The sequence below is a fragment of the Bubalus bubalis genome, chromosome X (assembly GCF_019923935.1).
Source record: "Bubalus bubalis isolate 160015118507 breed Murrah chromosome X, NDDB_SH_1, whole genome shotgun sequence".
Lineage (NCBI taxonomy): Eukaryota > Metazoa > Chordata > Mammalia > Artiodactyla > Bovidae > Bubalus > Bubalus bubalis.
The window spans coordinates 37559416-37579446 of NC_059181.1; the positions used below are offsets into that span (position 1 = coordinate 37559416).

General features: G+C 40.4%; 1 protein-coding gene across 12 annotated transcripts in view; it reads left to right on the top strand.

Annotated features, from left to right (window-relative positions):
• SYTL5 (synaptotagmin like 5) overlaps positions 1-20031 on the top strand; it is a 259990-nt gene that overhangs the window by 213457 nt on the left and 26502 nt on the right. For 9 of the 12 annotated variants that reach the window (XM_044936827.2, XM_044936829.2, XM_044936825.2 and 6 more), the window contains 5 exons: positions 6528-6669; positions 12422-12554; positions 14685-14791; positions 17310-17402; positions 18012-18077. In XM_044936827.2, coding sequence (XP_044792762.2) covers positions 6528-6669; positions 12422-12554; positions 14685-14791; positions 17310-17402; positions 18012-18077 — 541 coding nt within the window. The remainder of the gene's footprint in view (positions 1-6527; positions 6670-12421; positions 12555-14684; positions 14792-17309; positions 17403-18011; positions 18078-20031) is intronic. The other 3 variants (XM_044936830.2, XM_044936833.2, XM_044936834.2) reach the window with 3 other exon arrangements.

Here is a 20031-nt window from a genome sequence, read left to right on the forward strand (position 1 = left end):
CCTACATGATGACTGTCTCTTCCATTTTAGAGAGTCTTTTTAAAGAAATGAGATATTTTGAGGAAGCCCAAAACATTTTAAGACCATCAAACAAATCAGCTTTTGTTTTAGTAAATTGAATGATCAAGGCTCTTTATGTTCTTAACATTAATTCATTGAACAAAATTTCACTGAACACCTCCCACATTGTATTATATTTGTCCTTTCTCCAAAAAGGAAAAAGAAGGAAAATATATGTTATTCAGACACATAAAATCAGTGGTTTCAGAGGAAACTGCAGCAAGAGAAACTGCTTAATGAATTTCTAGTTCTTCGGTATTTCTCTGCTTCCCTAATTCAGTGGTCAAGAGCTCTTAAGATGTTTCATTTGTGCATTAAGTACGGTAGTCTACCTGCCATGTGAGAGACCTGAGTTCAGTCTGTGGATTGGTAAGAGCCCCTGGAAAATCAAATGGCTACTCACTCCAGTATTCTTGCCTGGAAAACTCCATGGACTGAGGAGCCTGGTGAGCTACAGTGCATAGGGTTGCAAAGAGTAGGACATGACTGAGTGATTAACACATGCACAAACACACATGTATTGTTCATTGCTTTGGGATGTATTGACCTCTCCAAAGAGTTTGGTATTTATTTACTTATTTAATTAATTTTTGTTAATTTTTGGCCACCATTCATGGCATGCAGGATCTTTGTTCCTCAACCAGATACTGAACCCTCACTCCATGCAGTGAAAGCTTAGAGTCCCAACCACTGATCCACCATGGAAGTCTCAAGAGTATGGTTTTTAAGTGGAGACACACATACCTGTGTGTTCCTGAGCCTGTATTCTCAGGCACACACACGGGGTCAACAAACGTTTATGTAAAGGTACAGATTGTTCCCCAGTGGCTCAGTGGGAAAGAATCTGCCTGCCAATGCAGAAGACACAAGTTTAATCCCTGGGTCAGGAAGATCCCCTGGAGAAGAAAATGGCAACCCACTCCAATATTCTTGCCTGGAGAATTCCATGGACAGTGGAGCCTGGTGGGCTACAGTCCCTGGGGTCAAAAAGAGTTGGACACAACTGAGCGTCCAAACAACAACAGATTGTTAATATTTTTGGGTTTGGGGGCCAGATGGTGTCTGTCTCAGCTACTCACTCTGCTGTTAGAGTGTCAACTGAAAAACAAAACCCAAAACCCGAGAGCTGTAAGTTAAGGTTTATTTGGGGCAGAATGAGGACTACAGCCCTGGAGACAGCCTCTCAGATAGCTCTGAGAAACTGCTCCAAAGAGGCAAGGGGGAAGGTCAGTCAGTATTATATGATTTTAGTGAAGAGGGTACATGCAGTCAAACACAGATTTTGGCACAAGATTGTTACCAGTCAAAAGGAACAGATGTCACTATTAATGATTTTAGTAATTTTATAGATACGAGGCACAGAGTGCCTCATTCCTGATCTCCACCCTGGACTCCTTTTAAGGTATCTGAAGGTCAGTGACCACAATGGCTAAATGATTTCATTATTATAGAGGCAAATGACAAGTGCCAATTTTTAGTTGGCAGTTTTGTAAAAGCAGCTGTATACAATGTATAAAGTGAATGTGAATGCCTGCATATTAATAAAACTTTATTTATGGCACTGAAATGCGACTTTCACATAATTCTCACGTTATAAAATATTCTTCTTTTAATTTTTTTTCAACCACTTGAAAATGTAAAATCGCCCTTAGCTCACAAGTTATACAAAAACAGGTGGTGACCCCAGTTCCATCCAGGGGCCATAGTTTGCTGACTCTTCTGATGCCACACATTTGCTCACTGACACAGAAAGCATCCTTCCATTCATCATATTCTAAGCCATGAGGATAGCTCAGGTCTCTTGATGCGAGCAGTGTGCTGAATAATCGTGGTATGAGAGGGAGGAATAGTACAGTTGGAGATATGCCTGAGTTGAGTGAATTTAAACTCATCCACAGAACTTTGCTGGCATCCAGTGGTTAAGACTCCACGCTCCCAGCGCAGGGCACAGGCTTGATCCCTGGTCAGGGGAAGATCCCACTTGTTGTGTGGTTTGGCCCTATAGAAACAAACTCATCCACAGTTGAGACCAGTGTTTCTCAGCTTTGGCTACATATTGCAGTTACTGGTGATGGGGGAGTGGTGGGAAAGGATCTTGATGCCTAGATCCCATGCCCAGAGGATCTGATATGGTTAGTTTTGGGTGCAGCCTGAGCACGGTGTTGTTTACAAGTTCCTACAGTGTTTCTGATGTGCAGCCAAGGGTGAGGGCCACCCATCTCCCATAAGACAGTGGGGACAAAGAAGTGGCAATTTGGGGATCTCCAAAAACGGGAAAGTTGAGCCATGTTCAGCTTTTTTCCCTTTTGTTTCTCATTTTTAGCACCTCTTTCTCATTTAACAGGCTCGCTTCACTTTCTAATTACAACCTCTCTTGCCTGTCTCTCAGGTGTTTATTTCAGACCTCAAATAACTAAAAGGAGTTAGGAAGGCATGTAAACTGCAGAATGAATATCATATCATCTTAGTGTTATGTTATGCCCTAGCCTCATTGTCCCAGTGAGCATGGTATCTTTCAGGTTAATGCTGTCTTTGGCTGATCTCTTATAAAAACACTCATTTTCGCAGGCAGGCACAGGCTCAACCTTGTCAGTCTGCTCTGGGAAGGTTGAATCCTGGGAAATTCTTTGCAGGCTTTAACTCCTGGGAGACCACACTGTAAACCAGAAAGGGAACTTGTTAAATTAGAGTTTCTGTCCCTTCTGCTTGAATTTTTTACCTAGAAATTGATATATCTAGGAAGCCATTATCAAGGTTTGAGGCCAGCATGAAATTAGAGATGACAAAACAGAAGGCTTTTTAAAAGTAAGCTAAAATAAGGGAAACTCTTTCCTGCCCTAGGAAATGTGTCTTTCAAGTAACTCAGGATTTCCAAGCTCCCCAGACAGTGTCACATTCCCCATACTTCGGGCCTTTTAGGTCAAAAGGAATGTATCCCTTTCTTGTCAGTTTCCCCCTAAGCAGATTTTAGCTTCAAGGTTTGTTAGAACTGATTTCTAATATTTCTAATTTAAATATCACTAACATGATATATAGCTTCCCTGATGGCTCAAACGGTAAAGCGTCTGCCTACAATGCAGGAGATGTGGGTTCGATCCCTGGGTCGGGAAGATCCCCTGGAGAAGGAAGTGGCAACCCACTCCAGTACTCTTGCCTGGAAAATCCCATGGATGGAGGAGCCTGGTAGGGAACAGTCCACGGGGTCGCAGAGTCGGACACGACTGAGCGACTTCATTTCACTTCACTTCAACATGATATATGGATCCAAAATAGCTCTTTCTTAATTGAACTTTAAATTTCTCTAATTTTGACTTGAGGATTTTATCCTCTTCCTATTTGAGTGGCAAAGATTCACATATTTCATGTCAGATTTTGCATAACATCTGAAAGAGTTGGCACACAAGTATTTATGATATTCTGCCTCATTAGACTAAATTTTTTTTAGTTTAATCAAATGAAGCATTCAACTGAGGAAAATATTATTAAGAAGCTCACAGTAAATGTCAGGGATAAATGTGAAAGTGTATGTCATTTTTAAGATAATGCTTCTGGCAACAGTAATTTCAAATGGCTGGCTCATGAGGCACAAGACTTTTTTCCCCCCTTATTACAGGATAGCCTCTTGAATGTCATCACCACACTTAATCAACTTTTGCCAGAGCTTCCACATAAATGGGACTTTGGGTTCTAGGAAAGCTAATCCATGGTGGAGACTTTTCCAAGACCACCTGGGTCTGGGAGGACCTTCATCACAGACATAAGCAGAAATACCCACACAAATTCCCTTGGATCATAATCTTTTGGTTCATTTCTGCAAGATTCAGTCCAACCCTTTATCTTTCGAGACTTTACCTAAAACAGTATGGTGGCTCAGATAGTAAAGAAACCACCTGTCAATGAAGGAGATATGGGTTCAGTCCCTGGATTTGGAAGATCTCCTGGAGGAGGAAATGGCAACCCACTCCAGTATTCTTGCCTGGAGAATTCCATGGACAGAGAGTCTGGTGGGCTACAGACCATGGGGTCACAAAGAGTCAGATATGACTGGGTGACTAACTCACTTTTTTTTGAGTTGAACATGCCTGAGTGACTTCCCCCCCTCCTTTTTTTTTTAAACCTAAAACAGTAGGGAAAGACTTTTTTTTGGTAGTATTACTGTACGAGTAGAGAACCTCTGGGCAGTGTACAGCATCCCTGGGTAGGTCTCTAAGCCCCTTCTCCATTGAACTTGTGAGCAAGAACAGCATCACTTCAGAAAGGTACAAACATCGTTAACTGTTGCCAAATGTAGAAATGTAGCACCTGAGATTGGAGGGCTCAGGGAAATCACCTAAGAATTTCAAACTGTATCAATCTATTTAATCCCCAAATTTTACTTTCTTGTCATCAGACACAAAAAACACAGTCATAGACCCTTTCTGAGCAGAGTCCATAGTACTATAATTTATTCAGACCACCAGTTCTAGAAAGAACCTGTCAGGGACTGTCTCTGTGTAGTATTGAAGGACTGCTACCCAGAAAATTTTCCAAGCTCACTTAATCAAATTCTAAGAGACTAACCAGCTCTCTGAGTCCTTTGATTATCTTTTCCTTGATAGCATTCCTCTTCTACATTCTATCCATGTAGAACCTGCCTGGTTGTAACAATTTCATTGGCAAAATGATGCATAAACAATTTGAAGAACTAGCATGAGCTTGAATGCTGACTTTGGATAAGCAGATAATTCTGTTTTTATTCTGACTTTATCATATGTTAATACTAACTCTGTATGTTATTAATATTAATTCTGTATGCATGTGTGGAATAAGTGCCTAACGTCTCTAAGCCTCAGTTTCTTCATCTGTAAAATACGAATGTTCATACCTTTTTTTTTTTAAAGAAAAAAAAAAGAATGTTGTGGAATGGAGACTGTCGAACACCTAGACGATACTCAGTAAATGCAGCAGCTGTTTGCATAAATCTCAATAGCTGTGGTGACTGTTTGTGTCAATCAGGGCATATTTTATTTTGGTGGCTTCTCTGGTGCAGAGCCTTGAAAAAAGTTACAAGCTGTGGTTAACAGCTCCAATGTTTATTGCTAATTCCTCTGCCAGATTTTTCTTCTATTAATGACCCGTGTGCCATCATTCTCTTTAAAATATGCCCTTCCTTTATTCCTATAAGTCTCTCCTCCAGTTGGCTCAACTGTGAGCTCTAGTCACTATTAACTGTCACTGTTGTGCTTTAACAAGAAGATTTTGTTATTACAGGTGCACCTATAAATTATTAAAATAGTAATTGAGTGAAATTCTCAAGGGCTTACATTTTACTACTGAGCATATTTTGTGCTCACTGATGGCAAAGAATGAAAGAAGGACAGACACTTCCCTTAAACTCTAATTTGTCAACACTTATTTACTTATGAAACTCAATTTAATAAGAAAATTGCAATCACCTCCAGGCAGGAACTGTTTTTTTGTTTTTTTTTTTATGAATCATTACTGAATGGAATTGAATCCATTTTAGCAAACATAAAAATGAATCAAACTCATTTACAAAAATGTCATTGTTTTTAGCCTTTGTTTATTAAATGTGCACCATGAGTCAGTCACTAAAACACTGAGAAATAAAATATAATTGCCAATCTTTGATTAAATATGTAGAGTGAAGAGTTGACTCATTGCAAAAGACTCTGATGCTGGGAGGGATTGGGGGCAGGAGGAGAAGGGGACGACAGAGGATGAGATGGCTGGATGGCATCACTGACTCGATGAACGTGAGTTTGAGTGAACTCTGGGAGTTGGTGATGGACAGGGAGGCCTGGCGTGCTGCGATTCATGGGGTCGCAAAGAGTCAGACACGACTGAGCGACTGAACTGAACTGAACTGAACTGAGTGCATCCTTTGCACCAAGTGTGTCATCAGCTCTGTCCCCACGGAGCTCATGTTGAAAGAGCTCCCAAGGCCCACGTATCTTTTAAGCAGCCAAAGAAGACATTATGTGGGCAACTTCTACACAGTCTGGGAAAGACTGTAAGTCACCAGGAATTGAGTAGAGCAGAGGTTGGCAAGGCCTGTGATGGACAGAGAAGGCACAGTCAGGGAGGCTGGACTTCATCTGGCCCTTGAAGGATGGGAGGATTTGGATAAACTGAGAATGACAAATAAGGCTTATCAAGTGGGGAGAATGTGAGCAAAAACCTTAGAAGTGGAAGCAGGAGCACGAGCAAGCATGGTGAGTTGAAAAAATAGTTGGCAACCTGGGCTGGCTAGAAGAGTACTGCTGAGCAGTGGGGAAAATAGTTGGAGAGGTAAGTTCAATTACGAAGATGCTAGAGTCAGACAAATGGCGCTGAACCTCATGAGCCCCTGAAGGTGTATCAGGTGGTCCACGTGTTGCCATTGTTTTCTGGGGAGTTTTCCCTGACTACGTCTTTGGTCACTGCTCCACTTCCATTTTAAAGTCAGAATGTTTTTTCTCATTCAGGGGAAGCACTGGCTCATCAGATTTCAACGAGCCAGAAGCTGGTCCTGGAACTCCAAAGAATGTCCGGAGCAATGGCATGACCCCAGGCACTCCGAGGTCACCGGCCCCCAGCACCCGCAGCGTGACCTCAGTCAGCAGTCGAGTAAGTTCACAGGTGTGAAGAAACAGCTCCATCTGGGACTCAGCCTCACCACCGAGGCATGGCTAGCCTTCAGCTCTCTGAATCTGAGAGCCTGTTGTTGATCTTGTTTAACAGTAATAGATGCTTCTTGCTCAGAACTGAACCTCCTACATCCATAGCTCATGGCAGGAGGCCTCAAGTGTGAAGAAGGAAAGGGCAGTTTCAGAGGTGGAATTTGTTTGATGGGGGTTTCAATGGCTACATGGTTTCAGTAAAATATAAATCATGTTTAGCACTCTGTGATTTTCATCATCCATTTTATTTGTCAAGAACTTGACTGTTATCAAATATTGCCAACAGATTTAAATTAGGAAAGGTAGACTCTTAAAATATTTTTATCATTTTCTTTTCAATACATGTGATAGAGTCTGCATTTAAATTGCATTGTGTGTGTTGTGTGTGTAAGCTGCTCTTTTGAGTGAATGAACATCTACTAGATTGTTTGATTAAGCAGGAAACTCCATATAGATAGCTCACATATTATGTCTTTACATACAAACTACAATTCTTTGATTCAGCCAATATTTAATGAGGGCCTTCTCTATGCCAAGCCCTGGTCAAACAAAGACTTGAAAGAAGTGAAAGAATTAAGCTTGCGAGCATCTCTTGCAAGGTTGTCATCCATGCTGGGAGAGCACTAATGTTCAGCAAATACATTATGGGAAGGCTGTTGGAATCACTTTATATTGCAATCACTTAAATCAAGGACCACCATCTGCATAGTCAGTGCCCTTGCTTCACCAGAGTCTGAAAGATCTTTAGTGCCCCTGGAGGAGCAGCCAGTGCAAAGACCCTAAGGTGGGAGCATATGTGGTGTGTTCAAGGAAGAACAGGGAGCCCTGTATGGCCGTTATGAGTGAACAAAGGAGGGATACGAGAAAATGAGTTCAGAGGGGAAGTAGGGCCAGATGGGCCGTGTGGACTCTGTGTGCACTTTGGCATTTACTCTGGAGAAGATGGTGGCAGTTGGAGAATTTTCAGCAGACTAATGACATGATCTGGCTTCTGTTTATGCTGGAACTGAGGGCTGTGCTGAGAAGAGCCTGTTGGGAACAAGAGTGGAAGCCAGAAGGCCTGTTAGGAAGGAGGCCATTGTATTACTGCAGGAGGTATTAGTGGGCTTTGGAACACAAAGATAGATGTGGAGATTGTGAACGACAAGATTCTACAGATATTTTTAATGAAGAGTCCAAAGGCATTCAGACGATTAAAGAATAATATAATAAGTGTATTTAAACAGTTTTAGTCTAAATTAAACTTGTTGATAAGATAAAAGGCCTATTTAAAATTTTATCAGTATTTATACTTAGCTCCACAAACAGTATTGTTCAGTAGCCAGAAAAGTGCATGCACAGTTGGTGACTGTACTCACTTCTCTGGCAGCCTGAAAAGGGGTGGCATTCAAAATATTTAGAAACTGGTATGTCAGGGGCACTGAGCCATCAGAACAGACCCTGGTGCAAGATTAGGCAGCATCCTGAGGGCCCTCCCAGGCCATGCAGTGACCTGGATTGTGGGGAAAACTAGGGTTGTGGAGGACAGGAGCACAGGAAGAAGGGGTGGACTGGGAGTTGCCCTGCTCACCAACTGATCCAGAAGTATTAAAAAAAAATGTTAACAGCTGGTACAGCTCTGCTAGTGGGAAGCAACAAACTGTCAGTCCAATAATTAGTAAGTTAGTCAAGTTTGTTCTCAAAACAAGGCTTGTCTTCCTAAGTACCATCACTGGAGGTGGGGGGTAAGGAGGGAGCTCCCTTCTCATGTGCTAATCCCCTCATATCTACAGCCTTTAGATGAATATTTCTTTTTTTTTTTTTTAAGAACTTTAAACCATTAAATTGCAATTGATGTACAATGTTGTTACTTTCTGCTGTATAGCAGTGATTCAATTATACACATATATGCATTATTTTTTTACATTCTTTTCCATTATGCTTTATCATAAGAGACTGACTTGTTGTTTATCCATTCCACATATATTGGCTTACATCTGCTAACCCCAGTCTGCAACTCCATCCCTCCCCCCAAACCCTCTCTCTTGGCAACCACAAGTATGTTCTCTGTGTGTACGATTCTGTTTTCTGTTTTGTAGACAGGTTCATTTGTCATATTTTAGATAAGATTTGTCGTTCTGACTTACTCACTGTGATAATCTCTCAGTGCATCCAAGTTGCTACAAATATATGAATACTTCTTTATTAAACAACACCTGCTCTGTGCTTAGTGGCTCAGTCATGTCTGACTGTTTGCGACCCCATGGACTGAAGCCCGCCAGGCTCCTCTGTCCATGGGGATTCTCCAGACAAGAACACTGAGGAGGGTTGCCATGCCCTTCTCCATGGGATCTTTCCAACCCAGGGATCGAACCCGGGTCTCCCACATTGCAGGCAGATTCTTTACTATCTGAGCCCTAGATATTCCCCAACAAAAATTTCCTATGATTGAGTGAGTAGACATATGTATTGATATATATATAGGCTCAGATGATAATGAATCTGCCTGCAATGCAGGAGACCCGGGTTCCATGTTCCCTGATTTGGGAAGATCCCCTGGAGAAGGGCATGGCAACCCACTCCAGTATTCTTGCTTGGGAAATCCCATCAACAGAGGAGCCTGGTGGGCTACAATCCATGGGGTCACATAGTTGAACATGACTGAGCGACTAACACACACATATGGTACTTGTGCTAATCTCATGCCTACATTCTAACTGATGTAGCTAGTCTTTTCTAAAAGAAAAAGAGGCACAAAGAGAAATACTTTCTGTCAGATAAACTTAGTGCAGCACAGTACTTTATGAAGCATATTTGCTCTTTCATGATGAATAGAAGACCCATATAGTTACATGATGATCAACTTAACAATTTCTCAATTTCTCCCACTTCTCAGAGTCTCTTTGTTTCAGTGTTCTTGTCTGCTTTAGCATGTGAGAAGTACCTTTTTAAAATGGAAATTTCTTAAAACATGAAAGTCTCTAACCTGTGCTCTGCTGTGATATAACTAATTTTGGGCCTCACATCCTGAATCTCCAGGGTATGTGTTACATACTGTGCAATATTAATTGGCCTATTAGTGCTCAATATTAATGTTATTCCCAGGGGGCCAGTTGGAAAATTTACTGTCACTGTTAATTGCTGCTAAGGAAGTTGGTCTTGCTTCATTGGAGGAATCCATGTGTGACCACCTTTTTGAATGGGTGGCAATTAGAAAAGTTAGGACTTATATTCCTCCTGCTACAGGTAGTTGCTGCTGCTGCTAAGTCGCTTCAGTTGTGTCCGACTCTGTGCGACCCCATAGACGGCAGCACACCAGGCTCCCCCGTCCCTGGGATTCTCCAGGCAAGAACACTGGAGTGGGTTGCCATTTCCTTCTCCAATGCATGAAAGTGGAAAGTGAAAGTGAAGTTGCTCAGTCGTGTCCGACGCTCAAAGACCAAATCCAGTCTATATTGGAGTTGCATTGATTTGCATTTCTATCTTTCTGGAATGAGTTCATTAACATTGCCTCAGTGTCTAAGTTATGGGGTAAATGATGTAGGGTACCAAGAAGGGGATTCCTTTCTCTAGGATGTTTAAAGACAGTTTTTGGAAGGGGCAACTAAAGAGTCTCTTTTAGGTTCAATCATATCACATCATGGTGTCATTTGCATGTACACTTAACCTTAGTCCAGTTGTCAGAAGTGCAAAATTAGTTTAATACTTAAGTGAACTTGGAACAATGCAATTGTCAAGCCCCTGTGGGCACAGGCAAAGTTGGGACAGAATTTTCCTTTATAATGAAATTAAGTGTCACTGTTGGTGGGAATGTAAGTTGGTGCAGTCCCCGGAAAATAGAGGTTCCTCAGAAAACTGAAAATCGAATTACTATATGATCCAGCAATCCCACTCCTGGGAATATACCCAGATAAAACTATAAATGAAAAAAATACATGCACCCCTATGTTCATAGCAGCACTGTTCACAATAGGCAAAACCTGAAAACAACCTATATGTCCATGAACAGATAAATGAATAAAGAAGATGTGATATGTATATAGAGTGGAATATTCAGTTCAGTTCAGTCACTGAATCGTGTCTGACTCTTTGCGACCCCATGAATTGCAGCACGCCAGGCCTCCCTGTCTATCCCCATCTCCCAGAGTTCACTCAAACTCATGTCCATTGAGTCAGTGATGCCATCCAGCCATCTCATCCTCTGTCGTCCCCTTCTCCTCCCGCCTTCAATCTTTCCCAGCATCAGGGGCTTTTCAAATGAGTCAGTTCTTCTCATCAGCCAAAGTATTGGAGTTTCAAATTCAACATCAGTCCTTCCAATGAACACCCAGGGCTGATCTCCTTTAGGATGGACTGGTTGGATCTCGTTGCAGTCCTAGGGACTCTCAAGAGTCTTCTCCAACACCACAGTTGAAAAGCATCAATACTTCGGTGCTCAGCTTCACTCAGCCATAAAAAGAACAAAATAATGCCATTCATCATACTATGTGATGTTAGATTAATACCATGTGATTTCACTTATATGTGGAATCTAAAACATGGCACAAATGAACTTATTTGCAAAACAGAAACACACTTGCAGAGAATAGACCTGTGATTGTCACAGGGGAGGGACTAGAAATTTGGGATTGGTTGATGCAAGCTATTACATTTAGAATGGGTAAACAAGAAGATCCTACTATATAGCACAGATAACTATATTCACTATCCTGTGATAAACCATAATAGAAAAGAATATAAATAAGAATGTATATATTGTGTAACTGAGTCACTTTGCTATACAGCAGAGATTTTCAGAACATTGTAAGCCAACTATACTTCAATAAAAGAATTTAAAAAAGAGAAAGCATAAAGTGTTAGACTGAATACCATTACATGAACAAGCATCTATAAGCAAGTAGATACCCAATTAAAACAAACAAAAAAAAAAACCTATTCCTATAAGCAGGTAGGTCTCCATTCTTTATCCTTTTATGAACATTATTGCAATGATGTAGGAGGACTTCCTGGGTGGTCCAGTGGTTAAGAATACGCCTTCCATTGAAGAGAATGAGGGTTTGATCCCTGGTCTAGGAACTAACATTCTGCATGCAGTGTGGCAACTAAGCCCACATGCTGCAACTAGAGAGCTCGAGTGCCATAATGAAGATCCTGTGTTGCCACCATTAAGACCCCACACAGCCAGATAAATAAATTTAATAAAATATTGAAAAAACTTAAATAACGATGTAAGCAACCATATTCTGATCATCCAGCCTATGTGATGGGGAAGGTGGCATGCTTTTCTGTTAAGTGAGGGGTGGTGAAAGTAAGGCATGGTTGAGGAGAGAGGGTGTGGAGAATGAGGACAAATGTGGAAGTGAGAGTTCTAACCCTGAGTACTACTCTGTGGGTGTAAAGCTTGCCATATTCTTACACATAGTTCATGTAAGTTTGGAGGTTCTTACACCATCTTTACTGATAACCTTATAACATTCACTAATTTTGTGAACAAATAATTATTTCAGACACCTTTTGTGCTAGTTAACAAAACTCTTGGTAGATATTTTTGAGAGTATTGATAGTAAGTTTTAGACTTATGGACTCCTGTTGAGGGTTCTCTAGGTGTCAACTGGCTCCTCTTGAAGAGTAAGATAGATATGGTTATACTGGTAGACGGAAGTATTTGGAAGTCAATTACAGTCAATATTATATGTATATTTCCATTTCTACTTTGTGAGAAGGAACGTGGTTTTGAAAATTCCACCAATTTGGCTGCCATTGAAAGCACCTCTGAGGACCTCACAAAGACTCATCGCCGAAAACCCTCCAGCACACCATCCATAGCAGTGTCCCGGGCCTCCCTCTCCTCAGGTGAGTATTTCCAACCTGACTGCTCTGTTGTGAAAATGACAAAATCAGGTGAAACTGACTGCCTTGTGGGGCCTTAAATGTTTGTTTCATGCCTTTGAAAATAATCATCCACTCTTTGACCCATGGTGTTCGGTCCACTCCGTAAGAACTGTTGAAACGTGGACCCATGTGATGCCTTGAGCCCCTTGCAAAATCTGTGAATTTTGAATTTGATAAGAGTGTATAGTCATGGGGCTTCCCAGATAGTGCAGTGGTGAAGAATCTGCTTGCCAAGGCAGGAGATGCGGGTTTGATCCCTAGAGGAGGAAATGGCAATCCACTCCAGTACTCTTGCCTGGGAAATCCCCTGGACAGAGGAGCCTGGTGGACTACAGTCCATAGGGTCTTAAAGAGCCAGACATGACTGAGTGACAGAGCCGAGAAGTCAGTAGAGGAGTTCAGGAAATATGATTGGCTCATTTAATACAAAAGATAAAGACACTTGCCCAGAATTCAAAGAAATGGTAATTCCATTGACGCATCGGTCAGAAGTGCCCTGTATCTAGACAGATGACTCATTATTCCATGGTTTAAATAAGGCCTTCTTTGCAAGCAGCATTAAAGGATTATTAATAACCCCTTTCGTTTGTATGATCCCTTCAAACATATTGTTTCACTTTAGCATCACAACAACCCCTGTGAAACAAATATTATTTTATGGTATAATTTTATTACCTTTGAATAAGGAAACTCTTCAGAGACATATGTTACAATGAGGAACTTTATGCCCCATGTCTAGATTTGAAATCATGACAAGATTCCCAGAAGGAAGAAATCACCAGATATCTAATGCTAACATAAAGCCTAAGGCTGGATTCTCTGTGCTGAGTTGGGGGTGTCTCTCCAAGACAAGTCGCTCCCAAAGAGTTGTCTAAATGTGCATGGCTATTATTGCATTTCGTTTAGGACTAGAAAATTGGTTCTCTAGTTCAATGAATAATTTTAAACTAGCCTAGAAGCCAACCTCATGGAGTGTATTTCTACTACTCGTGTTCATACTTAGTTGTTCAGTTGTGTCCAACTCTTTGCAACCTCATGGGCTCTAGCTGGCCAGGCTCCTCTGTCCATGGGATTTCCCAAGCAAGAATATTGGAGTGGGTTACCATTTCCTCCTGCAGAGGATCTTCTCGACCCAGGGATTGAACCCATGTCTCCTGTGTCTCCTGCATTGGCAGGCGGCTTCTTTCTTGCTGAGCCATTTGAGAAGCCCCTTCATTTCTCCTCTTAATAATACTCAGTAGCTCCTGTGGATTGAGTACATACTCTGTGTCTGGTGCTATGCTAAGCAGTTCTGTGCTGTTTGATTTATCATTTCACTCTTAATCAGTTGCTCTCTTCAGTCTTTCTCATTTATAAGCAAGTATTCTCTCTCAGCAGGGTTTCAACATAGAAGTCTTATATGGAAATAAACTGTTGATAAGCTATCCACAGCATTACTGAGTTTTGCATTTTTCTTTATATGTTTAAAAGCAAGAAATACTGCTGATAAAAGAATGTTCTAGTGTGCAAAGAAATAGAAGTTCCTTTCAATTTCCCTATAGCTACTCCACTTTTGTGTGAAAAGAACTTACATCATTTCATTGCATTTTATGTCAAATATAAAAACACAATGTATGTGTGCATGCTCAGTCATGTCTGACTCTCTGCGATCCCATGGGCTGTAGCCCACCAGGCTCCTCTCCATGGAGTAGACAATAGATTCTCTAATAAATAAGGAATACTTAATGTTTTATTTTTTTCTAAGCTTAATGGCCCATTCTTTGAGAGTTTGCCAAGGTTTTTGAGCACAACAAAAATCTTAAATAGCTTACAAATTGATCATGTTATAGTAGTAGAACATTTGCCTTCCTATGCTCAAAGAAGAAATGTACAGATCAGTGTTGGTAAGTCAGTCCAGGAAAATTTCAAAATACTGTTAATAAATGGTAGCATGTTAGCATAAACAGTATGAAGTTTCTGGCTATTGTTTTCATGACACTATCTATGCCCTATCCCTAGAAAGAATTGGAATAACAATGAAACATTTGCAATGAGAAGTGAACCCTTCTAACAAAACAAGATGATCCCCTTCTTCCGCTTTCCTTCCTACAGACCGGAGTCGATCTGAGTTAGATTTGAGCGGGTCATTTACAGAAGACTTAGAGGATACTATAAGCATAAGGAGCAAATCTGTCCCTGGGGCTTTGGACAAAGACATGGTAAGTTGGATATGGAAGAGTGTCTAATGGTCATGAAGAAAGGGCACAGGCTTATTCCAAACCTGTCCACTTTCGGGGAGGATGAGTTGAGAGTGAAGTCAGAATATACAATCATTTCTTCCTATTAGTCTTCACAACTAACATATAAAAACAAATATGATTTAGAAAAGGTAACAGGTGATCAGGTTAATGAGTGACAAGTATCTCTAAGAAAACACCTGTTGGGGATTTCAGTTCTTCATTAAAAAGCATGTCACTTAATCTAAACCCAGAAAATGTAAGGAATCCTAACATTTCCTAAATCCAACATTACTAGACTTATCTGACTATATGTTTTATATGAACATTTCTACATCTCACGTTATGCCCCTAAACTATCTTCTCAATTGAGATTAACTTATGTGAAATTTAATGTTTAAGGTAAAGTCATTCATGAAATTAGAATGTTGAATTAAATTATTGCGAAGGTTCTAATATTCTGAAATTCTTATTTCTACAACAGCTATAATCCAATTTGAACTGCTTGGATGAAAGATAAGACAAATGTTAAATGACATTATTTACAATTTTTCTGACACAAACCAGGAAACTTAGTTCTAACACTCAATGTTATTTACTATAGTAATAAAAAACTACAAAGTATTTTTAAATCCACCTCAAAAGGGCAGCAGTAGCGGTGGGCAATGAGAGCAAATGGTTTCAAAGCTTACTTGGTATTCAGCCTTTAAAGAACAGATAATTCCAATGTTACTAAACTATTACTGATCATAGAAAATCTTCTGAAAATGTTCAAATTCAAAACTCTGAAAATCTTCAAATTCATGATATGAAGCCATTTTATATAACCTGAATACTCAAGCTTGATTTTTAAAATAGTTTAAAAAAAGAAAACTACAAGGTCAATTAATTTATAAATATATACAGAAAACTTGAATATATACACAAACCTAGCAGTGAATCAAAAATATTGCAATAAGCAAGTTTTATTCTAGGTTTGAATAGAAGAATTCATCTCTGTAAGAATATCTTTTACATAATTAATATTTCACTATATTAAAGTGAAAGTGAAGTCGCTCAGTCGTGTCCAACTCTCTGCGACCCCATGGACTAGCCTATCAGGCTCCTCCATCCATGGGATTTTCCAGGCAAGACTGCTGGAGTGGATTGCCATTTCCTTCTCCAGGGGATCTTCCCGACCCAAGGATCGAACCCGGGTCTCCTGCATTACAGGCAGATGCTTTACCATCTGAGCCACCAGGGAAGCCCCTTCACTATATTAAAGGGGAAAATAAAAACTACATCAATAGATGCAGAAAACTTTTTAAAAAGAGAATGTAATTCGAACAGGATGCATAATACTAGCTTCACCCAGGGTAAGAAGGAAGACCAGGGAAGAGAGGAGAAACCAAAAAGAAAGGTGCCCTTAATAAAAAAAGAGAAAATAGTATGCATGATATAATCCATTTATCTGTTATCTGTATATGTACCCTGTTCATCCATCAAAGATTATTGAAATTTAATTATTAATATGTGAGTGGAGATACAAGTTTTTTTTAATCTATATTACTTGAAATTTTTACTATAAAAATGTATTATTTAAATAACCAGGGGATAAAAAGTGGGGAAAGAAAAGTAGAATCTGGAATTTTGGATAAGAAACCAATATGTAAAATAGTTTATTCTATTGGATAGATTTTCAAGATACATTTCCATGTCTTAACAGTATAGACATACACAGGCATGCATTAATGTGCATATACACATACACACACACAAATGCACCTCAACTTTTTAAATTAAAAAATAAGTACTTTACTCAAAGTAAATCACTTTAGTGAGCAGGGAAGGAGGAATTGAACGCCCAGGTCTGTGTGATTCCACATTTCATGTTCTTTCCATAAAGCAAGCATCGCTAGGAAGGGGACCCCAATCTTCAGATGGTTGTAATTCAGGTCGAATGGAGAGCAAAAGAGCAAAACCTAGGAATGGAGTTTTTTCTAGTTATTTGTATGTGATATTTCAAGTATTTAAGAAAAGTGTTCTCAAATGTCATATATTAATGCATATATTTGAAATTTAGAAGGATGGTACTGACAAATCTGTTCACAGAGCCACAGTGGAGACACAGACATAGATAATAGGCTTATGGACAGGGTTGGGGAGAAGAGGGAGAGGGTGAGATGAATGGAGACAGTAGCATGGATACATATACACTAACACAGGTAAAATAGATGGCCAATGAGATTTGCTGTATAACTCAGGGAACTCAAAGTAGGGCTCTGTAATAACCTAGAGGAGTGGGAATAGGCGGGAGGTGGGAGGGAGATTCAAGAGGGAGGGGACATATGTACACCTATGGTTAATTCATTTTGATGTATGACAGAAATAAAACCAATGTCATAAAGCAATCATAAGTCAATTATAAATAAATATTTTAAAAAGTGGTTTTTTGTAAGTGAAAAGACTTTCTAGGAAAGACACCAAGCCACTGATTTTATTCCCCTCCATCCTTCCTTAGGATTCCTTAGAAGAGCTGGAAGATGGCATTGATGACTTAGTGTCCTCCCGGTTTTCTTCAAATACCCAAAGTCTAGCGAGTGGCCTGTCAACAGTAAGCAGTTCTTGAGCATGCACTGGAATATTCTTTCTCTTGTTGGTTTTCTTTTCATTTCCAAAGAAGAGAATCAAGTTCTTGGAAAACACAGGATCATGAATTAAAAGTTATTATCATCTCCTGCTTGCCTTTTGTCCACAGAGTACCTTTTATTCAAATTTTCGGGGGCTTTTCCTAAGGCTCCTGATTCCTACTTTTAAAAAAACCTCTCCCTACCACGTTTTAAAACCTCATCACTCCCTAGTTCAGGCTCTCATCAGCTGAACCCTCTGAATTATCTGTTCTCAGTTGGTAAATTTCCCTGCTGCCATTCTCTCAGTTCCTCAGATGTCCTCCTTGCTACCACCAGTCACTTTCCTCACTTTCCTTAAACACATAGCCAAGTAACTTTCTTTCCTATTCGTACATCAAGTCCATAACTTCCCACTCCTACAGAATAATATCCCATCTTACTTTGGTGTTTGAACCCTTCTTTGAGAGGGCTTTAGGTGCTCCTGTGTCTTTTTATCTATCTGCATGCCTCCAGGTCTTTTCTTGGTGTCTTTTATTTCCATCTGTAGCTCTAATACGCTTTTGTCTTTTGACCTTTGGGCAACTTCCTTAAAGAATTCTCAAGCAGGCTCTGACAGGAAATGGACCTACCTAAGTGTGCCTGATGCTGACTCAGACACTGTGAGTGTTCAACCTTTCCTTTTTCTTTTTTTCAATCGTACTTCATGGATTTCATGGTACAGGAAATCTCATTAGCTAGGCAATTCTTCCACTCTTTCTGACTCATGTATCATTAACCAGCAATCCTCTTTTAAAAGGTAATAATATAATCAGAATCCAAGTATTTCAAAGAAAACACATTTTTAAAACATTAGAATCTGTGGACTAGAGAAAAGATACATGGTCCAGAATGGTTTACCATGAACAAGGCACCTTTTCATGGGATTCTCCAGGCAAGAATACTGGAGTGGGTAGCCATTCCCTTCTCCAGGGTATCTTCCCAACCGAGGGATCCAACCTGGGTCTCCTGCATTGCAGGCAGATTCTTTACCATCTGAGCCACCAGGGAAGCCCCTTAGAATAAACATCTCTGTTTAATTCACAGCATTGGCTTGGTTAAAAGCATAGAGTTTGGTTAGCAGTAAAATTCTTGTAACTTCTTCAGTTTCTTCCAAGCTTCTGCAGTAGTGGGTTCTTAAACTGAATTTTCTATGTACCGATCTCATGCTTTAACAGAGGACCCTCTTTGAAGGAGTGGCTACAGAAGGATGTGGTATAGATATAAGTCAGTGACCCAAGGGGTCAGTGAGATATGGTGTGGAGGTCCTCAGACTAAAAATTGGAAATCTTTTGCTTTGTTGTCAACAACAAAAAAATAATCAGTCGATCTAAGAAAGAAACGGGAAATTCTATTGGCGCTGTATTGAAGATTATAACCTGGGAACAGCATCTCAGAAAGCTCCGAGAACTGTTCTGCCCATAGAAGTCAAGCAAGGAGGCCAAAGGGCAGATGAACTTTTTCACGTTCAAATTTTTCTTGGGGAGTTCTCTGGTGGTCCAGTGGTTAGGACTCTGCGCTTTCATTGCTGAGGGCCCAGGTTGGTCAGGGAATTAAGATCATGCAAGCCATGTGGTTCAATAAAAACAAAAAAGAATGTTTAAATTTTTCAAGCTCTGCCATAAAATATGAACTTTATTTCACAATGTTTTGGCACTACCAATAATTTCTGTGAGCCAGACTTGATTCATATGTGACATGAGGGGTTTGGGGCTTATTCTTAAAGCCCTTGAAACTCAAAGTATGGTCTGTTGACCAGCAATATTGAGTGACCTGGGACAGAGACTATAAAAGGCTGTCAGTTTACAGAACCCCTAGTGTCTCAGTGGTAATTTCATAGCGCTGCTAGGCCAAGTGAAAGTGAAGTTGCTCAGTCATATCTGACTCGCTGTGACCCCATGGATTGTAGCCTACCAGGCTCCTCAGTCCATGGAATTTTCCAGGCAAGAGTACTGGGGTGGGTTGCCACTTCCTTCTCCAGGGGATCTTCCCGACCCAGGGATCGAACCTGGGTCTCCCACATTGCAGGCAGACGCTTTACCGTCTGAGCCACCTAGCCCAGTTAAATAGTTAGCTTGGGAAAAAAAAAAAAGCACTGGTATCTTAACAACTTAGTAGCCATTTGAAAATATAATGCACAGTAACCATTTGAAAAAATAATATTTTTATTCCATTCTTCAGTCTCGCTCCATCGTGTCCGACTCTTTCCATTCTTAAATAGCCCCTGAGGTGATGTGTGGGCCTGATGGGGACTACATGAGTTGGCAGCAGCATTTTCATTTCCTTTTCCTCATGGATTTTTGTGCAGTACATGTTTTTTGTCATAGTTACTGCCTAAAACTCAGGTTCGCATGGATAGGACTTGATTAAAAAGAAGAAAGTGGGATTGAACGTTAACACTGTGAACTACTGTTAGCAGTTTGCATGGTGTCTAATAGTTGTCACTGTTGTTTCCCTGGGAATTTTAAAATATCCTGCGGTGCCCCTTGTGAGTTGGGGCTGGTGCTCTGGGATGCCTTAACACACAGTTTGGGAACTGTGGACCTAGGATTTTGTTAGAAAAGCAGAATCGCAAGG